General features: G+C 41.1%; 2 protein-coding genes across 4 annotated transcripts in view; one reads left to right on the top strand and one right to left on the bottom strand.

Moving 5' to 3' along the window:
* The first annotated feature begins 698 nt into the window (after positions 1–698).
* On the top strand, positions 699–18,774 carry pan3 (poly(A) specific ribonuclease subunit PAN3). Of its 2 annotated transcripts, XM_056364871.1 has the most exons (18): positions 707–1,402; positions 2,370–2,491; positions 2,718–2,790; positions 2,880–2,950; positions 3,121–3,265; positions 4,996–5,213; positions 5,672–5,776; positions 5,877–5,934; positions 6,374–6,535; positions 6,796–6,912; positions 8,138–8,239; positions 9,279–9,444; positions 9,760–9,847; positions 10,008–10,147; positions 12,130–12,259; positions 14,823–14,887; positions 14,971–15,109; positions 16,156–18,774. In XM_056364871.1, exons 1-18 carry the CDS (start codon positions 1,063–1,065, stop codon positions 16,294–16,296), a joined length of 2,382 nt encoding a protein of 793 aa, XP_056220846.1. In that variant the 5' UTR covers positions 707–1,062; the 3' UTR covers positions 16,297–18,774. The 2 variants fall into 2 exon arrangements, 1 of the variants encoding a protein (XP_056220846.1); XR_008826167.1 differs by lacking the exons at positions 14,971–15,109; positions 16,156–18,774 and adding an exon at positions 13,812–13,898 and having other exon boundaries at positions 699–1,402.
* Positions 18,775–18,776: 2 nt separating this feature from the next.
* flt1 (fms related receptor tyrosine kinase 1) overlaps positions 18,777–22,448 on the bottom strand; it is a 45,551-nt gene continuing 41,879 nt past the window's right edge. For both annotated transcript variants that reach the window (XM_056364869.1, XM_056364870.1), the window contains exons 25-30: positions 22,343–22,442; positions 21,957–22,062; positions 21,749–21,846; positions 21,381–21,450; positions 21,117–21,208; positions 18,777–20,772 (exon numbers count right to left, since the gene is read on the bottom strand). In XM_056364869.1, coding sequence (XP_056220844.1) covers positions 20,607–20,772; positions 21,117–21,208; positions 21,381–21,450; positions 21,749–21,846; positions 21,957–22,062; positions 22,343–22,442 — 632 coding nt within the window. In that variant the 3' untranslated portion in view covers positions 18,777–20,606. The remainder of the gene's footprint in view (positions 20,773–21,116; positions 21,209–21,380; positions 21,451–21,748; positions 21,847–21,956; positions 22,063–22,342; positions 22,443–22,448) is intronic.

Raw genomic sequence — 22,448 nt, 5'->3', positions numbered from 1 at the left:
ACATTGCATTGTATGAGCAATTTTTACAATGACAATATGATAATAAAACCACTACTATGTTTGCTGAGAAAGCCAGTGTAGTTCTGCTCAGCAGTCAGACTGCTATGATGCAAAATCAGAGTCAAAAGTCATTCTTCTGGTCAAAAGGTAAAAATAAATGCAACTCTGAATATGAATTCATATTTGAAATTTGCTGAAATTTTCACTGGAAAATATACGGTGTAAAGCTTGTCAAAAGACCAAAAAATAATTGTAAGAGGGCTGCTGGGAACTATTTATAATATCACAAGGGAATATTAGGCTATAACATGGCAGATGAAATATCATACAAATACAATAATGTACATTGACTTGTGCTGTACGATGTCATATATCATAAAATCTTTAAATTAACTTTTAAAAAAGTGTTTTTTGCCCATTCCTTATTATTCTCATGTTCTCTTCTCAAATATATATATATATATTAACGTATTAAATGTAGCATTGCAATTATGTCATTCAGTTGCTACAACTTAACATAGGTTAATTGGAAATTAACTGAATAATTTTAACTCAGCTGACAGCTGAAAACATGGACTGAAGAGAACTGATCCTGCAAACTTGGCTCAAAAGACATCTACTCCTTCAGCTTCATTATCTGTTTGCATCCTCAGTCTCCAAGTGCTGCAAGTTGAATTTGCAGCTTGCATTTACAGCAGGTAAACTCAGCCAAACGCTGTACCCACAATGCAAAGCTATGCTAGCTGGTCCCTAGCAGAGCAGCCACACTGCGAGCAAAAAACAACAACAGGCTACTTTGCGAAGACGGCGGCTGCATGGATAGCGACAACAACGACGACCAGGATTTCGCGCATGCAATGATATTTTCTTAAACCAAAGTGCATCCTAGCCTTATAATGTGAGTACTGTAGCGTCTTATGCGTTCCTCACCAGCTGAAGTGATATTAATCCGTTCCTTTAAGTGGAAACTGTTTGCAGGCTAGCTGGCTAGCTCGCTAGCTATCTGCGTCTCTCTATGTTTGAGTGTCTTCCGGCAGCAGCGGCGGCGGCAGCAGCGGTGCCATGAACAGTGGACTCCCAGCTTCAGCTGCTCCGCTCGGGGGTGCCGGGATTCCCAATGTCAAGGTGAAGTTTTGCCGATACTACGCGAAAGACAAAACGTGCTTTTATGGAGATGAGTGTCAGTTCCTGCATGAGGATCCGTCCATGGCAAGCCTGCCGCTACACGGCGGCGGCGGTAGCCCCGTCCCGTTGTCCATGGCCGGGGGTGGCGGGACGCCAGCGGGGTATTCCCTCGGTGGCACCGCGGCGGCCTGCCCGGGTGGCGGGGGGACCGGTGTGTCCAAGAAGAGCGAAACATTGGGGCCCGCAGGCACGTCTCTGGAGGGGCAGCTGTTAACCAGTGAGTAACAATTACAACAAGACAAGGCCTCACATGGGGAGACTGACGGTGACTTTACTTTTGGGCCTTGTGGGACTTTGTTAAAATTTAGCCCGAGGATTCACCGAGGCCTCTTCCCCCCAAAACAACGTGGGTTACATTTCCCTGCCAAACATGATGCTACATCCTCTGTATGCAATTAGCTCGTACCGTTCTCTTTAGCTGTCTTGTGAAAACCTTTATCTTAAGATGGTGTTAGAGATACTTGATATCAACATGTAACATTAGCCATGCTGTTGCAGCTCACACGGAGGAGGCCTGGTGTTTTTGTGTGACAGCTGTGAGTGGACAGAAATCCGCGACCCAGTAACGTTAGCTAGTGGAGCTATTAGCCAGCTAGCGTTAGCTAAACTAGAGTTAATTTGGCCGCTTTGACTAACTTTAATGCGTTCTGCTTTGCCTTCAGGGGGCCGTTGTCGGTTTAAGTATTGGTGCTGTTAGTTTTCCTCCAGTTAAATCTTGTTTATGAGAACTCCAGTGTTGCTGTTTAGATGCAAGTTTAATGTTTGCTAACATTAGCGTAGCTACGCTAGCTGTTCACGGGGCATTGTTTTTTCAACTTTGTGTTTGTGTTTGCCCAACGTAAACAAACAACAAGTAACTAACATTACATGCAACTCTAGTGTTAAAAGGTACCTTCGAGGAGGAACTTTGGAAACCAGTAATTGTCGCCAAAAAGTTTGTTTCTCAAAGATATTCATACTTGATATCGCCTTGTGTCAGGCTTTAGTAGCTCACTCTGCAGTTGTAGAACTGTTTACATGCTTTCTCATTAGCTTTGTGATTGGTTAAGCAAACACTCAGTAGTGCTGATATTATCATGAATACTTTAACTTCTAATCTTAAATAAAGAACAGAATTATTTCTCATTTTCATCGGTCTAGGGAGAAAATGTTATTTGTTAAACTTTCATTTTTGTCATCCACAGTCCCAGGGATGGAGGGCGCAACCCTGAGTGATGCCAATCTTACCAACTCTTACTTCAGCAGCAGCTTTATTGGGGTCAATGGGTTTGGAAGCCCAGCAGAGTCTAAATACTCAATGATGCAGGTACAAGAGAGTAGTGGTGTCCAAAAGTCTGAGACTACTTGAATGCTTGAATAAGAAAATGATCTCAGACTTTTGGGCCCCACTGTATATGATCAGTGTAAACATACAGTGTAGCAAAGGCTGCTTTGAAAATAACAGCAGCGTTAGGTGATAATTTACTCATGAACATAAATGCACATTCGAGTGTCTTCTGTAACACATCTGTTCTTGATGCTGTTTTCTTTAGCGTATGACTACCAGCAGCAGCTCTCCCAGTCTCCTCAACGATGGTGCCAAGAACTTCAGCCACAGCACTCATGGTAAGATTCTTATAGTGCTTTGTGAAGCAGTAGTCAGCACTCTTGCACTGAATACTGTCCGAGTCCTTACACTCTATGGCCTTCCACAGATCCAGTGAACTCCCCAACATCCTCACTGTTCAGTGATTTTGGTGCTCTTAGCATTTCCCAAAGGAGAAAGGTGAGCACACAAGCACTTGGTGCTTTTAAAGTTCTGTGCTGTACTTTTTCTATTACCAGGTACATGAAACCTAGACATTATACATTTAATGTCCATCTTTGTCTTCATTGTCTCTTAACAGGAGTGATAGATTTTATGTAATTCTTGTATGTTTTTTCTTGTGCCACCAGACTCCTAACCCGGCAGCAAGTGAGTTCATCCCTAAGGGAGCTCCACGTATGGCCACCATGGCTCAGTCCACTGTCCAAGCCTTCCCCTCACCCCTCTTCCCACATCCTGGTCTCAGCACTTCCACAGCTGCTGCACTGGCCCCAGGTGGGATCTTTGTTTTTGGAGAGCTACCAACTGAGAAATCACCCTGTTACATTTGCTTTGCTCTGCTTTTTACTGACTCAGTTTTGTTTTCCATCTTTAGCTCTGAAAATTATTTAGTTCAGTAAATTTGGGAATTCCCTCTTGTGTATAGCACCACATTTGCTACTGTTGGGAAAAAAAAAAACAACAGGACTAGGTCAAAATCTACTATATGTTTTGATGGTGTATTGTCAATGTGCGAAATTGAAGATGTAGTTGAAAACTGTTGTTGAGCTGCTGTAAGAAATTGATATCATCACATCATATTTGCATACTGCCTAGTGTCAGCCAGTTTCAGCTCTGTTTGTTCTGTTTGTTTCTCTCCTTCTGTGCTCACATACACAGTATTTGATTACAGCCGGTTTTCCATTCAATCTGTTCTCATTTACATGTTTTTGTACATCGTGTACATGTTTTTCTGTCTATGTTGTCAGACAACGTAACAAGTATGAAATAGTGACCGCAGCCAATTAAGACTACATGGTAACCAGCAGTCACTTTCAAGCCATTACTAACCTGCTGCTCTGAACTGCTAAAATCCTGATTTTATGACCGCCACATAGTCTGACAACATCATCACACACATAAGATAAAGTCTGTGTTGTGAATTTTGGCTATATTTACTTGTAAAATTATTACTCTGAGAGAAAGTTACAAGCGACAGAATATCCTTCTTATTTTGTCTCACACAATGCGCAGCCGCTGTCTGGGATCTACAACAGTTTTCAATTCCTGTATTTCCTCAAAAAGTGACCGGGGCCTTTATTTACCTCAACTGCAGAAGGTAACTGGCCTTTATTAGAGACAGACCTTTATTTCAGATTCCCTCTGTTTGATAGAATTGACTATACCTGCCTTTTTTTTTAAGTTGCTCCCGTTTGCAATTTCAAAGTCACTGCATTACGTGTTAATACAAACTCAAAACTTCCTGTAACCATTTAAGACAGAAAGCCTTTATAGCTTAACAGGGCCTTTATTGCTGTGTTGCGATAAACATATTGTCTCCTTTCGGTTGATGGGTTTTTCTATTCCTTACATGCAATTCAGATTTGCTAGTTTCTTTAGTTTAGCACTTACTGATGACTTCTCTCTCTCCTTCCCACTCTCCTGCTCTCTGTTGCTCGGTGTGTCTCATGTTTAATTATTCCTCTGCCTCCTTTAGTATTAATGATACATGTAATGAAAGTAGTTTATTTGCCGTTATGGAGGCGAGGCCCAATGAGTTGTAAGCACTCCTCTGCTTTCCTGCAGCTTCTGAGCAGCCAGGAAACCAGGGCGGTAAGGAGACTGCCCGTAACAAGATGTGTAGCCCTAAGCCCACAATTGGCATCCATACATGGTCCGGTTATACAAGGTTTATACCGCGTATTGTTTGGGGGAAAAAAGTCTCTAAATCTAGTGACAAATGTGCTACTTGGCAACACTGCAGGCTGTAAACACCCCCTAAATAGAAACTGTGCGCCAAATCATTTTGAAAGCGCAACGGCCAATGAGCAAACTCCACCTCAGTTGTGTGGCATTTGGCTCACCAATGGTGGAAATATGGTCACGATTATAGGGCTGGATCTACTGTTTTGGTCCAGCCAAAATAGCAGATCTCGTTTGCTTTGCTTTGTTTTACCTTCAAATCTTTATATGATTGCAGTCACGTCTTTTCTTTAAGTAATATTTCCTCTTGTCTTCGATTTTAGGCATGTCCTTGTCTGCGGGGTCATCTCCTCTCCACTCTCCAAAAATCACACCGCACACCTCACCTGCCCCTCGTCGGCGCAGTCATACCCCGAACCCTGCCAACTACATGGTGCCCACCACCGCATCTGACCAGGGCACTCACATTATTCAGAAAGAGACTGTGGGGGGTACTACGTACTTCTACACAGACAACACTCCAGCGCCAATGGCTGGAATGGTATGTGCTGCACTCGGCATCCTGTTCTGTATTTTAGTCAAGAAATAATTGTAAGCTAATGCTGGGAATAACTTATAAGACTTTAAATGTCGCAAACAGACATACAAAGATGACACCCTCACACAATGACCTTTTCAGAAATAGATTGTAAATAAGAAAACGTCTGCATTTAAATCTGTCTGCATTAATAGGTTTATCTGATCTGATCTCTATACTACGCTTCAGTTTGCATGCAGCATTTTGTGTAGACATACCACAATCTTAAAAACACAGTCATTATTGTGACCTATGGGTTATTATTTGGCTTCTAACAGCAGTTTCCCATCTAACACTTCATTCAATTCGTCACATTGATTTGTGTAGCTATATGCTTCCAGTGTGGAAAAAATACCTGTATGATCACATTTGTTTTCATTTCTCAATAAATAGGAAGCTGTGTCTTTCTGGTTTCATCACAGGTGTTTCCTACTTACCATATCTATCCCCCTACTGCACCCCATGTGGCTTACATGCAGCCGAAAGCAAATGCCCCGTCCTTCTTCATGGCTGATGAGCTTCGACAGGTATCACCCACTCGCCCTCCTCCCTTTTCACCAAACATCCCCCTCGCCCTCTTCTCTGGAAGTCGTGTCTGATGTGAAGCCCTCTTGTTTCTCCCCTCAGGAGTTGATAAACAGACATTTGATAACCATGGCCCAGATTGACCACTCAGAGAACCCAGGTAAAAAGCCTACTCTGTTGTCACAGCAAAATGTTGTAATTGATTTGGTAATTTACCTGTGTATGCAGTAGAACAGGGCAGTTTTTCAATTAAAATGTTTTTACAGTCCAAAAGAAAAGCTTTGCAATGAACAAGAGGCCATTTTGATGTTAGATTGTTGGTGTTCACAAGTAAAAACAAAAAAATATTGCATGCTTGAACAAATGAAAAGTGAAAAGTGTTGAAAAATGTTGTTTATGGTTTCTGTGGGCCTTTCTTTAGGTTATGTGAACTGTTATAACATATTGCAAGGGTGAAAACAAATCATTAAATTCATTATCTAGTGCTCATTTAGTCATGTTCATATGGGCTGTGACTTAAAGCCTGCTTACAGTTGTTTGAACCCTTTTTTTGGTTGTGTATGTATCATGCTATGTTTTTTTGCTTCTATCTTTCGCAGATGTACCATCTGAGGTGGACAGCTACCACAGTCTGTTCCCCCTCGAGCCCCTCCCCCCACCAAACCGCATGCAGAAGACCAGCAACTTCAGCTACATCACTTCCTGCTACAAGGCTGTCAACAGCAAGGATGACCTGCCTTACTGCCTGAGGAGGATACATGGTGAGAAGCAGCCTTTCAAAGACTGAAATAGCCAATGTGACAAATGATGTAATCAAGCTTTGACTCTTGTAACTTTATTAAATACGTATAGATAATTGTGCATTTCCATAGCAGCCCAAAACTCTAGTGAATTTTGCTTACATGGTATTTTGGATGAGCAGAGCAGTCAGAAAATATGAAATGCATGGGTTGTGTTAAGATAGCGTTAGATTGCTAATTTCCTGTATACCTATTCTGTATCTTTAAAATGTGTTGCGTAGGTTTCCGCCTTGTTAACACCAAGTGCATGATGCTGGTGGACATGTGGAAGAAGATCCAGCACTCCAACTCTGTAACACTGAGGGAGGTCTTCACCACCAAGGCCTTTGGAGACCACTGTAAGTGTTTACAACCATTTACAGTGCACTCAGAAAGTATTCAGATCTCTTCACTCCCATTTTTCACACTTTATGCTGCAGCCTTATGCTACAGGTTTTAAAATACATTTTTTCCCTCATCAATCTAAACTTAAGACCCCCATAATTACAAAGAGAAAATGTCATGTTTATTAAAAAGGAAAATCTGTGACATCTATGACGCTTGATATGTAGCTCAGGCGTCTTTGAGATGTTGCTACACCTCGATTGGAGTCCACCTCAGTTAAAGTCAATTGATTGGACATTATTTGGAAAGGCACACAACTGTCTATATAAGGTCTCACAGCTGACATTGCATATCAGAGAAATATCCAAACCATTAGGTTGAAGGAATTGCCTGCAGAGCTCATAGACAGGATTGTGTCGATTATGCCTGTTGCACTGAAGGTCCCCATGAGCACAGTAGCCTCCATAATTCTTAAATGGAAGAAGCGTGGAAGAACCAGTTCTCTTCTTGAGCTGGCCACCCGGCACCCCTGAGCTATTAGGGGAGAAGGACCTTGGTACAAGAGGTGACCAAGAACCTCACTCTGACTGAGCTTCAGAGGTCCTGTTTGCAGATAAGAGAAACTTCCAGATGGACAACCATCACTGCAACAATCCACTGATCTGGCCTTAATGGAGTGGCCAGACGGAAGCCTCTCTTCAGTGAAAGACAAGGGGAAGTCTGCTTGGAGCTTGCAGAAAAGCACCCAAAGGACTTTCAGACTGTGAGAAAAACAAGAGTGGCACAGCCAGAGCCCTGACTTGAACACAATTGAACATCTCTAGAGAGTAATACATTTGCAAAAAACTTCTAAAATTCAGTTTTTTGGTTTGTCATTATGGGACATTGAGTGTAGATTGATAAGGGAAAATTAATTTAAATGATTTTAACATAAAAACTGAAAAAAGTGCAGGGATCTGAATACTTTCTGAAAGGACTGTATGTGTACATGTCTTGAATTTTATTCTATGTTTCTGTCGACAATTAGGAGCAATTAAGTATCCTTTTGGCTAATAGAAACTAAGATATTGTATTTAATTTTCTCATTTGATGGTCCCATGATGGTGAAGAAAAAATATTTAGGGAATACAATATAGAAAAGGTAATGATGGGGTTAATTGAAGTACGTCTAGCTGTTAGACTGTTTTCTCATAGTTGAGTTTTCTGACCTCTAACCATTGTCCACTTCTTCTTTCCTAGCTTTGGTGTTCTCTTATGACTTCCATGCGGGTGCAGAAACCATGTTCAGCAGACACTTCAATGACCCGGCTGCAGATTCGTACTTTACTAAGAGGAAGTGGGGTGAGTTGCTGTTCCCTCCCTTCCTCCCTCACACTGAAATAGACCCAGCATCACTTCAGATACCCCTCTGCACCCCTTTGCTTCACACATTCTGAGTTTGTTTACGTGTTTTGTTAAGGAAGTCAGTGGCCTGGGTCTATTTAGGTGTGTCTTGTCAGGGTTGTTGTGCTTGCATCCGATGTTTGATAGCCTAACTTGTGTACATAAAATAATTCAGATTATTTTAAAATTAAAACACGCTCATGGATGTCCCAAGGCTTCAAAGAGGATTTAAATGTTTGGAGTCTGTAAAGTGCCCTAGTTCCGACAGTTGGCATGCGTGTGTCTGTGTGAGAGAGACATGGAGAATTGGAGGAAACTGTGGCTGAAACTGATCCTAGGGCAGGTGCTGTATGACCTACCTATAGGAATGCATACAGAGGAAGCAAAACCATTCAGACCCTTGGATTTGTCCGTTCTGTCACAAACACTGTTAACAAACCACTATGTAAGAATTGTATAGAAACACATCAAATTGCCTTTAGACAAAACACTTTGACATTGTGGCTTTTGCTGTGCAGTACACACCCTAACACACTGTCACCTGTGCATCATTACTCAACCTCATGTTTATGGTTGCAGCCCTGTACGAGTGATATTTATATGTGTATACAAAGTTTTGCAGAGATGGTAAATGTGGTTACTTGAAATGTGCGTTGCATTTCCTCCCATTTACTGTCATGATAGACCTGAAACAACCAGTTATTTTAACAATTGAGTTTTGGGAATTTGTTTTTTTGTTTTTTTCACCATTTCCTGACTGTACGTTCAACATGTGATAATTAGATTAATCAAGGGAAATTATCAGCAGGTTAATTGATAAAGAAAATTATGTTAAATTGATGGAAACTGGCGTTTCTGTCTGACAACACCAGAGAGACGGTTTATTCCAAAGATAACATTACCAAGGAAGTTGCTGACAGTTTGAGGTTTAGTTCACAAGTAATGTCTAACCCCTTCAGGCTGCGCTTTGTGTGATAAAGCGTGTCTCTGTGTGCAGGACAACATGAGCCTCCCCCGCCACGGCAGCACGCAGGTCTGCTCCCTGAGTCTCTGATCTGGGCCTACATTGTCCAGCTCAGCTCCGCCCTGCGCACCATCCACACTGCTGGCCTAGCCTGTCGTGTCATGGACCCCAGCAAGATTCTCATTACTGGCAAGACCAGGTATAAACACACACACACACACACACACACACACACACACACACACACACACACACACAAATACCTCAGCGGACAATCGTCACCCAGCATGGGTCGATTATTGTTGTTGATTAGTCTTGTCACCGTAACCATAAATGGAAGTGATAGTATGTGTTTCAATTTCTGACAAAGTGTAGATAAGACTGTTTGTTAACTGTAGATACATTAAAAGCAGAAGAACATTTTCCATGGAGGCCTCCTTTTTTTCTCCACAACCGTGTGATTGTGCACGCGCGCGTGTCAACTAATGATGACAATGTTCTCTTATCTCTGTAGGTTACGGGTGAACTGTGTTGGGGTGTTTGATGTCTTAACATTTGACAACAGTCAGACCAATCATCTTGCCCTAATGCCACAGTACCAGGTACTTTCTATGATGTTTCCTGCTTACAGTCAATCACACATGAAAACAGATCTCACAATACTGTAATACAATAATCTCATACACTTATTAACTTTAGAATGTCTGGTTAAAGTTCTTTTTTAAAATGGGAGGTTAGATTAACATGTGTTTTCTCATGTAGCAAGCAGACCTAGTGTCACTGGGCAAGGTGGTGCTGGCGTTGGCATGCAACTCCCTGGCTGGCATTCAAAGGGAGAACCTGCAGAAAGCCATGGAGCTGGTGTCTATCAACTACTCTTCAGACCTCAAGAACCTCATTCTGTAAGAAACATGCATGAAGCAGCACATGTTGTCCATTTCAGACAACAAATTTTGTGTAGAATTGACACTTGTCCTAATTAAAGTTGGACACCACCCAGAATGCTGTAACTTAGCCACAATTTGTCCCATGCAACCCAGTTACCACTCCGAGATGTCTTCTGTGAGGAATTAAGGATTTCAAACCAAGATTTGACAAACATATGTTGTAAGATTCAGTAAAAAGCCCCTGTTTTACAACCAATTTTACCATTAATCAAGAGCATAAACCCTCAAGTTAGGACTATATTTTCATACCGTTTCAGAGTCTACCGCAGTCAGATATACTTTACATTCATGCATCCATCCATTATTTGCTGTTTATCTGGGGCTGGGTCACGGTGGCAGCACGCTAAGCAAGTTAGTCCAGATGTCCCTCCCCCAAGCAACGTTTTCTAGCTGAAGTCTTTCAGATCGGGAGAGATATATCTTTCCAGCATGTTATGAGTCTACTCCGACTCAAGTCTATTTCCTCTAATGCAGATTGACCTATGTTGTCATCCACCCTCTCCAGATATGTAGTTTGTGGTGGTAGTTGCATCAGCAAGTGTGATTTTCTATCTACACTTGATAAAAACATGGAAAATGCTGTCTGCAGCTCTATGTATATGAGCAAGACGGCAACTTAGACAGTGGATGTAACTTGCTACTGCATTTGTTACGGATTGAAGTCAGTATATTAGGGTTGCACGGTATACCGGTACCAGTATAGTACCGCGATACTAGAGTTTTGAAAACGGTACTATACCAGCATTTAAAAACAAACGGTACTTTTATTTCATTTTATTGAATGCAAATGAATTGGTAAATTGGAGCCTGTCTCTTTAAGCACAGCGAGGCCAGCGAGTGTGACGTATGACTCGCATGTTTAGACTGAGGAGAAGAGAGAAACGACAAGTCGCGTCTTAGACAGACGGAGCGGGTTGAAGAAAATACCGTAGATAGAGATGGCAGCTGCAGAAAATTCCGTACTTGTGGTCAAAATGGGGACCCGAAGTTCGGTGTGGAAATATTTCAGGTTCAACCCGAACGATAAAGGCGAGCCACTGAACCCAGAAGCACCGCAGTGCAAGCGGTGCTACAAAGTGTGTCTCGCAAAAGCAGGCAACACTTCAAACCTGTCGAAACATTTAAAGGACAACCATGCGGACTTGTTCCGAGACTTCAGTCAAGAACGACAGGTGATAATGTTGTTCACCTGTTCACTGCACTGTAATGTCAATGAAAGAAGTACAAAGCCCCTCCCAGCCCAGTAGTAAACCTACAGTAGCCTGCATACAGAGAGCTAAAACATGTCCATGGTTAATAAATACATTAAAAAATATATTTTTAAAAATTAAATGACATTCTTTAAATATTTAAATAACCCATTAAGGCAATACATAATATAATGAAATATTTTTTACAAAAAGTATCGAAAAGTATCGAAATACATATTGGTATAGGTATCGAAACAGAAATTTGGTATCGTGACAACCCTACAGTATATATGTATGGTCTTATTCTGTTTGGGAGGAGCTGAGACTATGTCTGCAAAGACTTACATTCATGTCATTGCATAGAAGTGCAAACTTGAAGACAATTGAACTTGGTGTACACAGATTAATTGACCTTTTAACAAGACATATACCTGCCACGTTGAGGCTTTACACACATAATGTTGCAAATGGTTCCGAAGGATTTTAGGTCAAACTTATAATATAATTTTATAGTTTTGGGTCTATTCAAATTCCCCCGATAGTGCCAATTAAAAAAAGAACTGCTTTTGCACATACGTAGAGTACAGTTTGAATACCCAAAAAAAAGTGCTTTCAGACTTGAGTGTTCGCCTCAAAATAAATGTTGTCACATTTCCCAGTGGAAGAGTGCATCTATGACACAGCATGACAGCATTGGTTATTCTAACTCACCTGTTGGTAAACTCTGACTTTTTTGTTTATGTGCAGGTATCTGCTGACTGAACAGTCTCGCCTGCGCAGTGTCAATGACATTATGCCGATGATTGGAGCCCGATTCTACACACAACTAGATGCATCACAGATGAGGAATGATGTCATTGAAGAGGACCTGGCCAAGGTATATAGCAGGGTGCTACGTTTACATTCAAGAATAGTCATAAAAACACAAAGAAATTTTGTGTCTCACATAGCACTGAACAGAAAGTGGAGTATGTATATAAAATACTCCATGAGGGGCAAGTGTATGATGCAGTCATGTTTTTCACAAGCTGATATTGTTAGGTGGTGGTCAGAAATAGGGCATTGGTTTAGTTAGCTAAGAGGGAAGTTGTGTACACACAGGATGCTGTATGGTATATTGTAGGCTTTGCAGTCTCGCTTTGAATGTAGTTTCCTCATGCACAAGCATGAATGTGTGAAACAACCGACCTTCGCCTCATCTTTTTTCTTGTTCATGCCCCGACTTCCCCTTCTTTACTCCTTGACTCTGTACACATCCACCAGAACGAAAGTAGGTTGTATTTGTTGTCACTTCTAAATGCAAATAGTGATGTCAGTTTCTGCTTTAATAGGTGCCTAGCATATATCACAGAGAACTTTGTCAAAGAAATGCACAGTTTAAATGGGAAGATGTCAGTAAGATCGGTTCAGGTAACATGTGAATGCTACTGTATTCTGTAGTAATAAAAACTAGGTTATTACCTGCTTTTTATTACTTACTTCTTTTCACTACTCTGTAGTACAAAAGTAGGTTGAAAAAAAGTAGGGCATTTTTTGGTCAAACCTGCCAATGATCTGCTGATACTTGTGCTGGGTGGGACAGTGTAAGTGTTTCCTGTATATCAGGCCATCTCTGTATTATGTGTCAGTTGAATGTGTAGCTGCACACAGGGAATATTGGCAGTGCTGTTTTCTTGCTTAGTCTGCCTTTTTGTTGATAAAAGATCAGAGCAGTTTAAAACATTTGAAACACATCGTTTATAAAGACCAAGAGGAACATGCGTTTAATTTTTTCATAATCCTAACTGAGCTCATGTGAACTGTGGCATGGGTTAGTTTTCATGTGAAATGTTGTGGGGCATTTTAGCGGCATCATTTCAACACCCCTGTTGTGTCAAGCTGTTGACTGTGGTTGGAATCGTTTTTTTATTTTTAAGATTCTTACTCATGACGACTGTTTCAAACAGATGTATTAGTTGTGATATATATTCATTATAGTCTGAAATGCAGCTGGGTGATATGGCCAAAAAACTAAAATTCAATTTATTTATTTTCGATTTATTTATCTTTTTTTCCAAACACTGCAAATAAAGTCTATTAAAACTAAGACAAAAAACATGATTGAAATGACATTAGAATTGTTCTTATCCTAATGGGCTTTGTCTAGTGATATAGCCATGTTCCCATAGCACAGCAAACAGGTTTTTGAGGATAGTTTTATCATAATTGAATTTTTTTTTTAAATAGCAAAATATCAGACAGAAGACCGAAGAAAAAGGTTATAGCAGTTTCCGTAAAGGCTTAATTTTTGCAGTAATTTTGAGGGAGGAAAGTGTAAGCTTGAAACCACTGCGGAGGAAAGCATTGGAGGGTATGTTCCTAAACAAACATTGGAGGAAGACAAGACATTCAGTCGTTTGGTCTTCAATAATTTTCACTTTGTCCAACAGTGCAGAAAGCGTTTGACAGGGTGAGACAGGCAGAGAGGAGGAAGAGAAAGGAGAGGCAAGAGTAAATTATATCTGCAGAGACGAAAGGTGAGCTACAACTTGATGACAATCTTATGTGAAGTCAGAAACATCAAGTTTTTGTGGTATCTATAGGCGCACATGTTCAGTAGTGCAGCAGCTTGTTCTCTAAACATTTAAGAGAGAGAGAGAGAGACTGGTCTGCAGTTGGTTCAGTACTGTCGGAGCTGGCTACTGTTGTCTTCTATTTCCAGTCATACATTTTTTTAACATTAATTAATAATCAGAGATGTGAGTACACACAAAAATAAACACATTTAGAGGAAAACGAAATGCAGCCTCCTACGGTTGACTTTCAGTAATGAGGAAGTGTCTCCTGGAACCTGCGAGAAAGCGGGGTCCAGCACCACGTATGGACAGAAAGTCAATTGACACAGGATTCAGTTTCTGATAGTGTTCCCTGCCGCGGGTTCATTGTTTTTAAGGAGGAATTCTGACGTACCCTCATTGCTTGTTCATTCTTCATTCAGTAAATTCATTCCTTTCCATTTATTTATAAATCAATTTGCTTTCACGTGTATTTATTCATTTTTATTTATCCAGCAACCTGCAGTATCAAGCTACCCCATAGCATCGCTCTCTGTACAACTGCATTGGTTAAAAATCAGAACAGTCCTAAAGCTGTGTTAAAAGCTTGGTGCGAATGAGTGTGTGTGTTTGTGTGTGTGTATATTGCATATTGAATATTGCATAACACAACCCTCCAGCAGCAGAATAATTTCCTATTTGGTGGCAGTTTCTTCAAGTCCTTTCCATTTTCAGTTTGCTGCAACATCTGTAATTCTGTGTCAGTGGTTTATTTCCACCAGTATCCATCCTGTGTAACTGCTCAAAAAACCGCTAGTACTTCAGGGATGCTGTCTATGCCTTTTTCCTCCTCAAATTAAAATATTTTGGGTCTGATGAATAAAACCATTATTTGCTTATTTGCAGGAGGTACAAAATGGCCGCCTCTTCCGCCTCTTGGCCAAACTAGGCACCATCAACGAGCGGCCAGAGTAAGTCGAGCGTGTGGAAAGACCCATTAATGTGTGACTTGTGTTTCTGTTATTACTCAATGACCTTGTCTTGTGTGAATCAGGTTTCAGAAGGACCCAACGTGGTCAGAGACGGGTGACCGCTACCTGTTGAAGCTTTTCCGGGACCACCTGTTTCATCAGGTGACAGAAGCTGGGACGCCCTGGATCGACCTCAGCCACATTGTCTCCTGCCTCAACAAAGTGAGTGAACTTTTCTGTTTCTTACTCTTTTTCTTTTTTCTTTTTAAATTACATTAATGACATTTGAATATGCAGAAATTTGGGTTGTCCTTTAGTGAACTTTTTAATGTGAATAAAAGAAGGTAGAGTGGCCTATTTTCAGAACATCTTTTAATGTTTCTTGCACACTAGCTGACAACGTGCATGCATTTGCGAACCAATTGCGAGTAAAAGTAGGTGTGATTGTTGGCCTACTTCCATCTCTGACCTTTAGCATTTCGCTAGCAGCCCAGGAACAGCAGAAGTGATGTTTGTAAGAGCATGTTCTGCTTTGCTTTCTCGAGCTAACACCAAATCTTATCAGCCTCCAACCTAACTTCTTGTATATTTTTCACAAGTTGCTTTTTTTTTTCTTTTTTTCCCCCCTTATTTCAGTTCTGTTCCGCTTTTCACTGTTTAAGTCGGAAGCTGATTAAACTGGTCTTTGACTGATCTGTTTTTATTTATGTTCACATGACTTCACACACACTGATGTATCATCTGCTTATCTCAGATATACCAGTTCATCTTGGTTGACAGTAATTCAGAGATTCTCCATCTATTTGCTTCAAATTAGCGCTGCAAACAACAATTATTTTCATTGATTAATCTGCTTTAATGTTCTTGATTAACGGTTTGGTCTGAAACTGGCAGAAACACACACACACACACAGACACACACACACATACATCTGTGTTTGAGTGTCTTCACAAATTAAAAGAAAAAACAAAGAAGTGTCTCAGTAAGACGTTAGGCCTCCATGTGCTGCCAGAGCAGCTTGAATGGGTTTTGGCATCGACTTTCGTCTTTGGTGTTCATCTCTTTAGTAGAGTTCATTCTTCCAAAGGACATTGCCTCATTTGGTGTTTTTTGTGAAGGCCATAGCATGTGATTCACATCATTTTCATACTCATCAAACTAGTCAGTGACTCCCTGTGCCCTATGGATGTGGGCGTAGTCTCCCTGTTTAGCCACACATTTTTCAGGTTTTTCCCTTCATTTGTCACATTTCCTGTGTCTTCCTCAGCTGGACGCGGGCGTTCCTGAGAAGATCAGCCTGGTGTCTCGAGATGAGAAAAGTGTCCTGGTTGTGACTTACTCTGACCTGAAGCGCTGCTTCGACAGCACCTTCCAGGAGCTGCAGGCTGCAGCCTCCGGCTCTCTGTAGCGCCCTCTTTGGGCCCGGGGTGGGACTGCCCGGACCTGGAGCACACTATTGCACTACAGTGGAGGACCAGGCTTACGGAGATGACATCAGCATGGCGAAGGCAGCGGGGCAGGGCTTCGTGAACCTCAGTCACATACACTGACCCTGTCCACCAGGATGGCTTTTTCTAAAGTGTATTTTTTTTAGTTTTCCTAAACCCCGCAGCTGAAAATTGAAAAACAAACGGAAAAAAAAGAAAAAAGGACAAACATGGAAGCTGTGATAAACGAGTATGACATTTTTTTAGATTTGGGGAACAAAACGAGAAACAAACCATGAGGTTATAAACTTTTTTCCTGCTTTTATTGTTTATTTCTACAGTTGGGGTTTATTTTTCTGAGGAGGATGCACTAAGATTTTAATTTTTTTGTTAATTTTTGTTATTTTTATGAATATGTGTGAGTGGCCTACAGGGTGTACAGAGAGAGTTAAAGCCACACACGGACATAAATACCAGAGCAGACTCACAATTAAAACAAACAACCAACAAAAAAAAAAAAAGAAATCCAGCTTTTTATTGACTGCATCTCTCATCTGGCTGGAGACCACACCCCTTCATTCTGACGCACTACGAGACGGGACACACCACTTGAGGCTTTCATTGGGGAGGGATGGCACTCGTTTAATGAAATGGGCCAGCCCGCCTTTGCCTTGATTGTTGGTTCCCCCTCAGAAAGGACAAACCACTTGGGTGGGAGGGAAGGGTTTCTTAAAACTGGAAATAAATGATGGATTTCTGACATTTTAGTTCAGCAGATTGTGGAATATCAGGCTCATATGTGTGGGGGAAAGGGTGGGTGGGCTAGTATGGACTGGGATTTGGGTTTCGGGGGGTGAAATGTGGTTTCTGTTGGCACTGAGGGAAGGGGTGTCTTCTCCTGATGCTGTCAACCAAGTGTTTGTTACATATGCAGCAACCACCTTTGGTTAATGGACGCTATCGTGACATGAACTGCTCAAGGACCGGTCATTTCGATTGGCTGTCCAGCACTTGGGTGTAGCCCATGGGTGGGGCTTCTGTTGAGGTGGAGCCACAGCTGCCTCTTTGTGGAATGTCCTTATTTTGTCCCCCACCCGTCCTCTCGCCCCAATGTCCCCTTTCTTTGTCCCTCTCTCACTCTCCCCTCTTCTTACTCTTTTTGTCCCAAACTTCACTTCCCCTCAGGGGGTCTGGGCCCCTCTACATTTGAGAAAAAGTGATGCTTTTTGTGACTTTTCTAGCTGGTTTTTCTCTTTGCTCAGCTGTTGTGCAGGAATGCATGATGGGAAGTGGGAGGGCAATTCATTTTTGCCTCAATTCAACTCTTTATTATTCTGTGGACCAATTCCAGCAGGGGTTTAGGGAAAGGGAAAAAGGATAGAGGGCGAAGGAGAATAGGAACAGGGCACCAACAGTTTTTGTTTTAGTTGACTTTTTTAAGATCATGAAATAAAAACGTGCTGGAGACAAGGCAGTGGCGCTGGCTGTTGCACTCACTCGGATGGCTTGGATTTCTCTCAGGATGACAAACAGCTGGAGGGGCCCAATGATTGAATGTGTTTGGCTGTCATTGGCCGCCCCCTGTCCAGTCAGATAGATGAGCTACAGTGGAGTGGGCGGGACGTCTTCAGATGGAGGTTTTAGGAAGTTAACAGCGTTGTGGAGATCATGCTGCGAGGGATTTTCATCTTGCCCTTAAGCACAGTTCATAATTCCATTGATGATTTGAATCAAAATTGTTGACTACATGAATTTGGTGCAAACCCACTTGACCTAGAAAAACACAAGCCGAGCTCTGTTGTGGATACCTCTGCCTTTGTCTTGTTCTCAGTCGCTGTAGTTGAATGTGTCCAAACATAAGACTGTAGAACAACAGGGTCACGTGTGTGAACCACACTGTCAGATAAGAGACAAATCAAGGTGAACAGCCTAATCAAACAGTGTCTTGGCTGCAGTTGGTTTAACTCAACTTTTCAAAGTTGTCATGGATGTCAATGGTCTGTTCTTGGGGGCAATAAAACTGCAGGGAGCTGGCTGTGTTAGATCATGTACTACTTCCTCTGTTTTAGGTAAATGAACAGACAAAAACATATTTGGTGAATGTGGTGCTTTAGAAAACCCCCAAGATACAGACAAACACCTTCAGACGCGCACACACACACACACACGCACACGCACACACACACACACACACACGCACACACACACACACACACACACACACACACATATGCCCCCAACTTGGCCTGCACAATGTCAGTGCTCATATCACTATCTTCCTCATCGAAACAGACACACACGCTCCAGTTACTATTAGTGATAACGTTCTTCTCCTCCCCCACGTCAACACACCTACAATCACCATCTTAGTATGTTTTATGCCCCTCTTGTGTTCATTGTCTCAAATTTTGCAATATTTGTGTGTACAGCAGTATTTTAATAAAGAATATCAAAACAGATGTGGGAGCCATGTTTTTGTAATTAAGAATGTTACAACTTCATTTACATTTGAAATATTTTATAGCATGTTTATACAATCAGGACAATACTGATGTCAACATATGGGTTGGATTTTACATAAACAATTACATTCTACAGTGATTAATCATCTTGAGGTTTGTTTTCATTATAGGAAATGTCTGCATTATAGTTCTTGTTGACTTATTACATAGTGAGATGGCAGTATCATGAGTCTTGCTGCCTATTTCAGTCTACTAGTTACTTTGACCCAATTTAATATTAATTATTTAGTATTAACATGCAATCTTTATCTTTATTTTAAATGGGGGAAAAAAGGGAAACATGTTTGTGCAAAGGCCTCGGATTGTCATTGTCCAGATATAGATTGCATGTCAATACCGAGTGTAATGGGTCTGCGTCAAGATGCCGATATTTAAAAAGCGGATGTATCTGCTCATCTCAGGTTCCTTAGTGATGCTTCAGTTATTTACATTATTGATTCATCTGCAGATTATTTTCTTGATGAATCATTTTGTCTAAACTGTCATCTACGACAAATAAAAGCAGCAAATCGTTTCACACATTTCACAATCACAATTGAGAAGCTGGAACGAGGTTGATTATTGATCGTCAAAAAAGTTGCCAATTAATTTTCTGTCAAGCGACTAATCGTTTCAGCTCTAATGTTTAAGGGGGGAAATAGATGGAGAGGGGAAAGCTCTACGCTTCATAAGACTGTTTTTTTATGCAGTCAGTATTATTTGTAAATGCAAATACACTGTAAAAACAGCATAAGGAAATGTGTATTCTTGTTTTTGTCAATGCTGAATGACTTGAATATCAAAATATAGTCAATCTAGAATTAAATATGCACTCAGTTGCCAGTTTATTTAGGATTAACCAGCTCAAAGTAATACGGTTAAATACAACAGCCCTTCAGTAAATCCCATACTCATGAAGATTATAATGTGTATTTTTTGTTGAAACTGTTTTAGAAACTTGCTGATTCAACTTCATGGTCTCCTCGTCATTGCAGAGGGTTTAGTGTGATTTGCTTTCAAATGATTTTACATAATATTGAGAGGTATTTCAAATTTTTGATATATTTGCGGTGCATAAATTTAATCGCAGGGCTGTTGTATTACTGACTTTTATTTTTAGGTGAGCCCAGTAAACCGGTAGTGCGGCAGTGTAGTCAGATACAGACATCAAATTTAAACACCAGGTTAACAAGTGACTCATCCACGACATGACTACAGCATTAAAATAAATACAGATTGATACATTCTGTCTAACATATATAATTCAGTGGGTAATAACTTTTGTCCAGCATATAGTATCTGTGCAAGAGGAACAGTTATTTCATACAGCAGTGTTTCTCTTCACAAAGCTCAGAGCATGAGGTACCAATAAAATAGGTTCTAATAGATGTAGCTCGGTAAATACATTCTTCATAATTGCGGAGGATAATTCCTGCTGGGTAATAGGCTACTTAGCTGCTCTTGGATAGGGTTGTGTGGAGATGCATTAAGATAATACTTGATCGTTGTGAGGAAGCTTTGTTGTATAACAGCATGTGATTTTTGAAACTGAGAAAAAGCAAATGAATGTTTTGTCTTCAACCTAAAGGAACATTTCTCAGTTTGGCCGAAGGAGGAAAAGGGAAACAGATTTTACCCACAGATATTATAATGAGGTAACTGATTAAAACGGCAAGTGTAAAAAAAAAAAAAAAACAAGAAAAAAATACATTCTAAGTGAATAAAAGTGATGAGCTGGAAACTATATTTACCCTGTATAAAGCTGTCAAAGAGTTAAACAAGAGCAGGTGCTAGAGGGATGGGTAGAGGAAGGCAGAGTTGTAGTCCGGAGGAGGGGAGCCGCCTTCGTCAGACTCCCAGTCACACGGCAGGATAGAAGGCTCGTAGTCACGGAGACCTTTCATATCGTTGCACAGGTAGGGCACCTGGTTGTCCTGACACTTGAAAGTGAAGAACCTAGATATAAAGATACAAAGATTAAGAGTCATTATCTTGTTTATTATGCATTAAGCGAACAACCTGCATTCAAGCTTTTACTGATTTATATGTCGCTGTCATGCATTTAAATCATCCCCTTATCTTTTAACAAAGTGTCTGTATGATGAATATACTCCTTCACATGGGGCTTGATTAACTTGTTCCTTCTAAGTTTGACACATTTCACAAGCAGGCAGTAATCTGCAATCTTCAATTCAGATGAAAACATTTGAATATGTGCAAGATCACCGTGCACAGAAATGAGTCAGTGGAAGGAGGAAAGTCAAGGGCTAAAAGATCGGAAATATATGAAAGGTCACCACCTGCTGAGTTTCCTGGTTTTAGTGCTGTTATTCCATGTCATATGCTTCAGTTCCTCAGATGGAAGGACCATCCCACTGTCACTCTGCTCATCCTGAAGCAGAGAGGAAGCAAACATTGCAGTAGTTTGTGACTTCTTTTTTTTTTTGTGTTTTTTTTTTTTTTTCCGTGTCTTTTTTTCCTGATGAAGTGAGTGTGCATTTTTTGTGTGTGTGTGTGTGTGTGTGTAGGTGTGCGTGCAAGCAGAAGTGAAGGTGTTCTCTTACATCAGGGTTATCTGGATCCTCACAGGGCAGTTCCTCAAAAGTCTGAAGTGTGGCCATACCTCTCATGTAACTGATTGGATAAAGATTCAAAGCATAAGTTAGAAATTTCTCTACTTTCTCAACCTGTTTCCTGTTGTTTCTGTATTTAGTTTCACTTACCTCACACCCCCCCCCATCACTTTCACATCTGCACCTGTCTTGCTCATTTTTCTCCTTTCTTTTTTTGTTGAATATTTTATCCCCCTTCTCCACCATACTTGAAAACTCACATTACACACATACTTATCATCTTAAGTCAATGTATGCTGCCTCAGATCTAAATGATGTGCACTAAATCACATAATGTTTTCATTTTCTCATGTCCTTACCTCAGGTTTGTGACTGCAAGTGGGTTTTCTTTCAAGGTCTCACTCCGGTTTTTGTCTCCAGTCATGAAAGATCCCAGGGGAATATAATCCTTCCCATCCTGTTGAAAAGATAGATGGAACAGTGGGGGATTTGTAGGAACTTATTTTGTTTTGTCTTTTATGGACAACAACAACAACAACAACAAAAATCATAAGCCTGAGGCCCGACCTGCTGAACCCTTGCTTGCAGCAGGTCTCCCAGTGTCTCCACCAGGTTAGTGAAGGTGGGTCGATCTGAGGGACTTGCTTCCCAACATGCCAGCATGGTGCTGTAACTGAACGCATAAAAAACACAGGTATCGAAACATTAACAGAATCACAGTTAACCGCTGTTGATCACTGCTTGTAGGGCTATACTGGATGACACACAGCTTTAAGCTTGGGTCCTCCTCCCATGCCAAAATGACAGTATCTTTTTCTATGATCTATAGTTTTCAATGTTGTTGGTTTTTTAACAAAGTTGAAGAAGTTGAACGTTGGGCTCCATCATCAGCACACCCCTTTCTCTCTGGCTTATTTCAGTGGGTTACAGTGTTTTAAAACATTTCAACCCACATCTCAGGTGTGCTGTACTCTGGTGCTCGCATCCTTGTTCCCCCTTTCAGTCTGTGGCAGAACTCCTCATCTATGTGAAGACCAGGGTACGGGGAAGCTCCTGTTG

Source organism: Seriola aureovittata, chromosome 20, assembly GCF_021018895.1.
Source record: "Seriola aureovittata isolate HTS-2021-v1 ecotype China chromosome 20, ASM2101889v1, whole genome shotgun sequence".
NCBI lineage: Eukaryota > Metazoa > Chordata > Actinopteri > Carangiformes > Carangidae > Seriola > Seriola aureovittata.
This window is presented reverse-complemented; position numbering and strand designations above follow the sequence as displayed.

Excerpts from the sequence above, each read along its gene's own strand:
- pan3 (XM_056364871.1), top strand. The coding sequence starts at position 1,063 with ATGAACAGTGGACTCCCAGCTTCAGCTGCTCCGCTCGGGGGTGCCGGG. Across the intron at positions 3,266-4,995 it reads AGCTGCTGCACTGGCCCCAG|GCATGTCCTTGTCTGCGGGG; the intron begins GTGGGATCTTTG and ends CTTCGATTTTAG. Across the intron at positions 10,148-12,129 it reads GACCTCAAGAACCTCATTCT|GTATCTGCTGACTGAACAGT; the intron begins GTAAGAAACATG and ends GTTTATGTGCAG.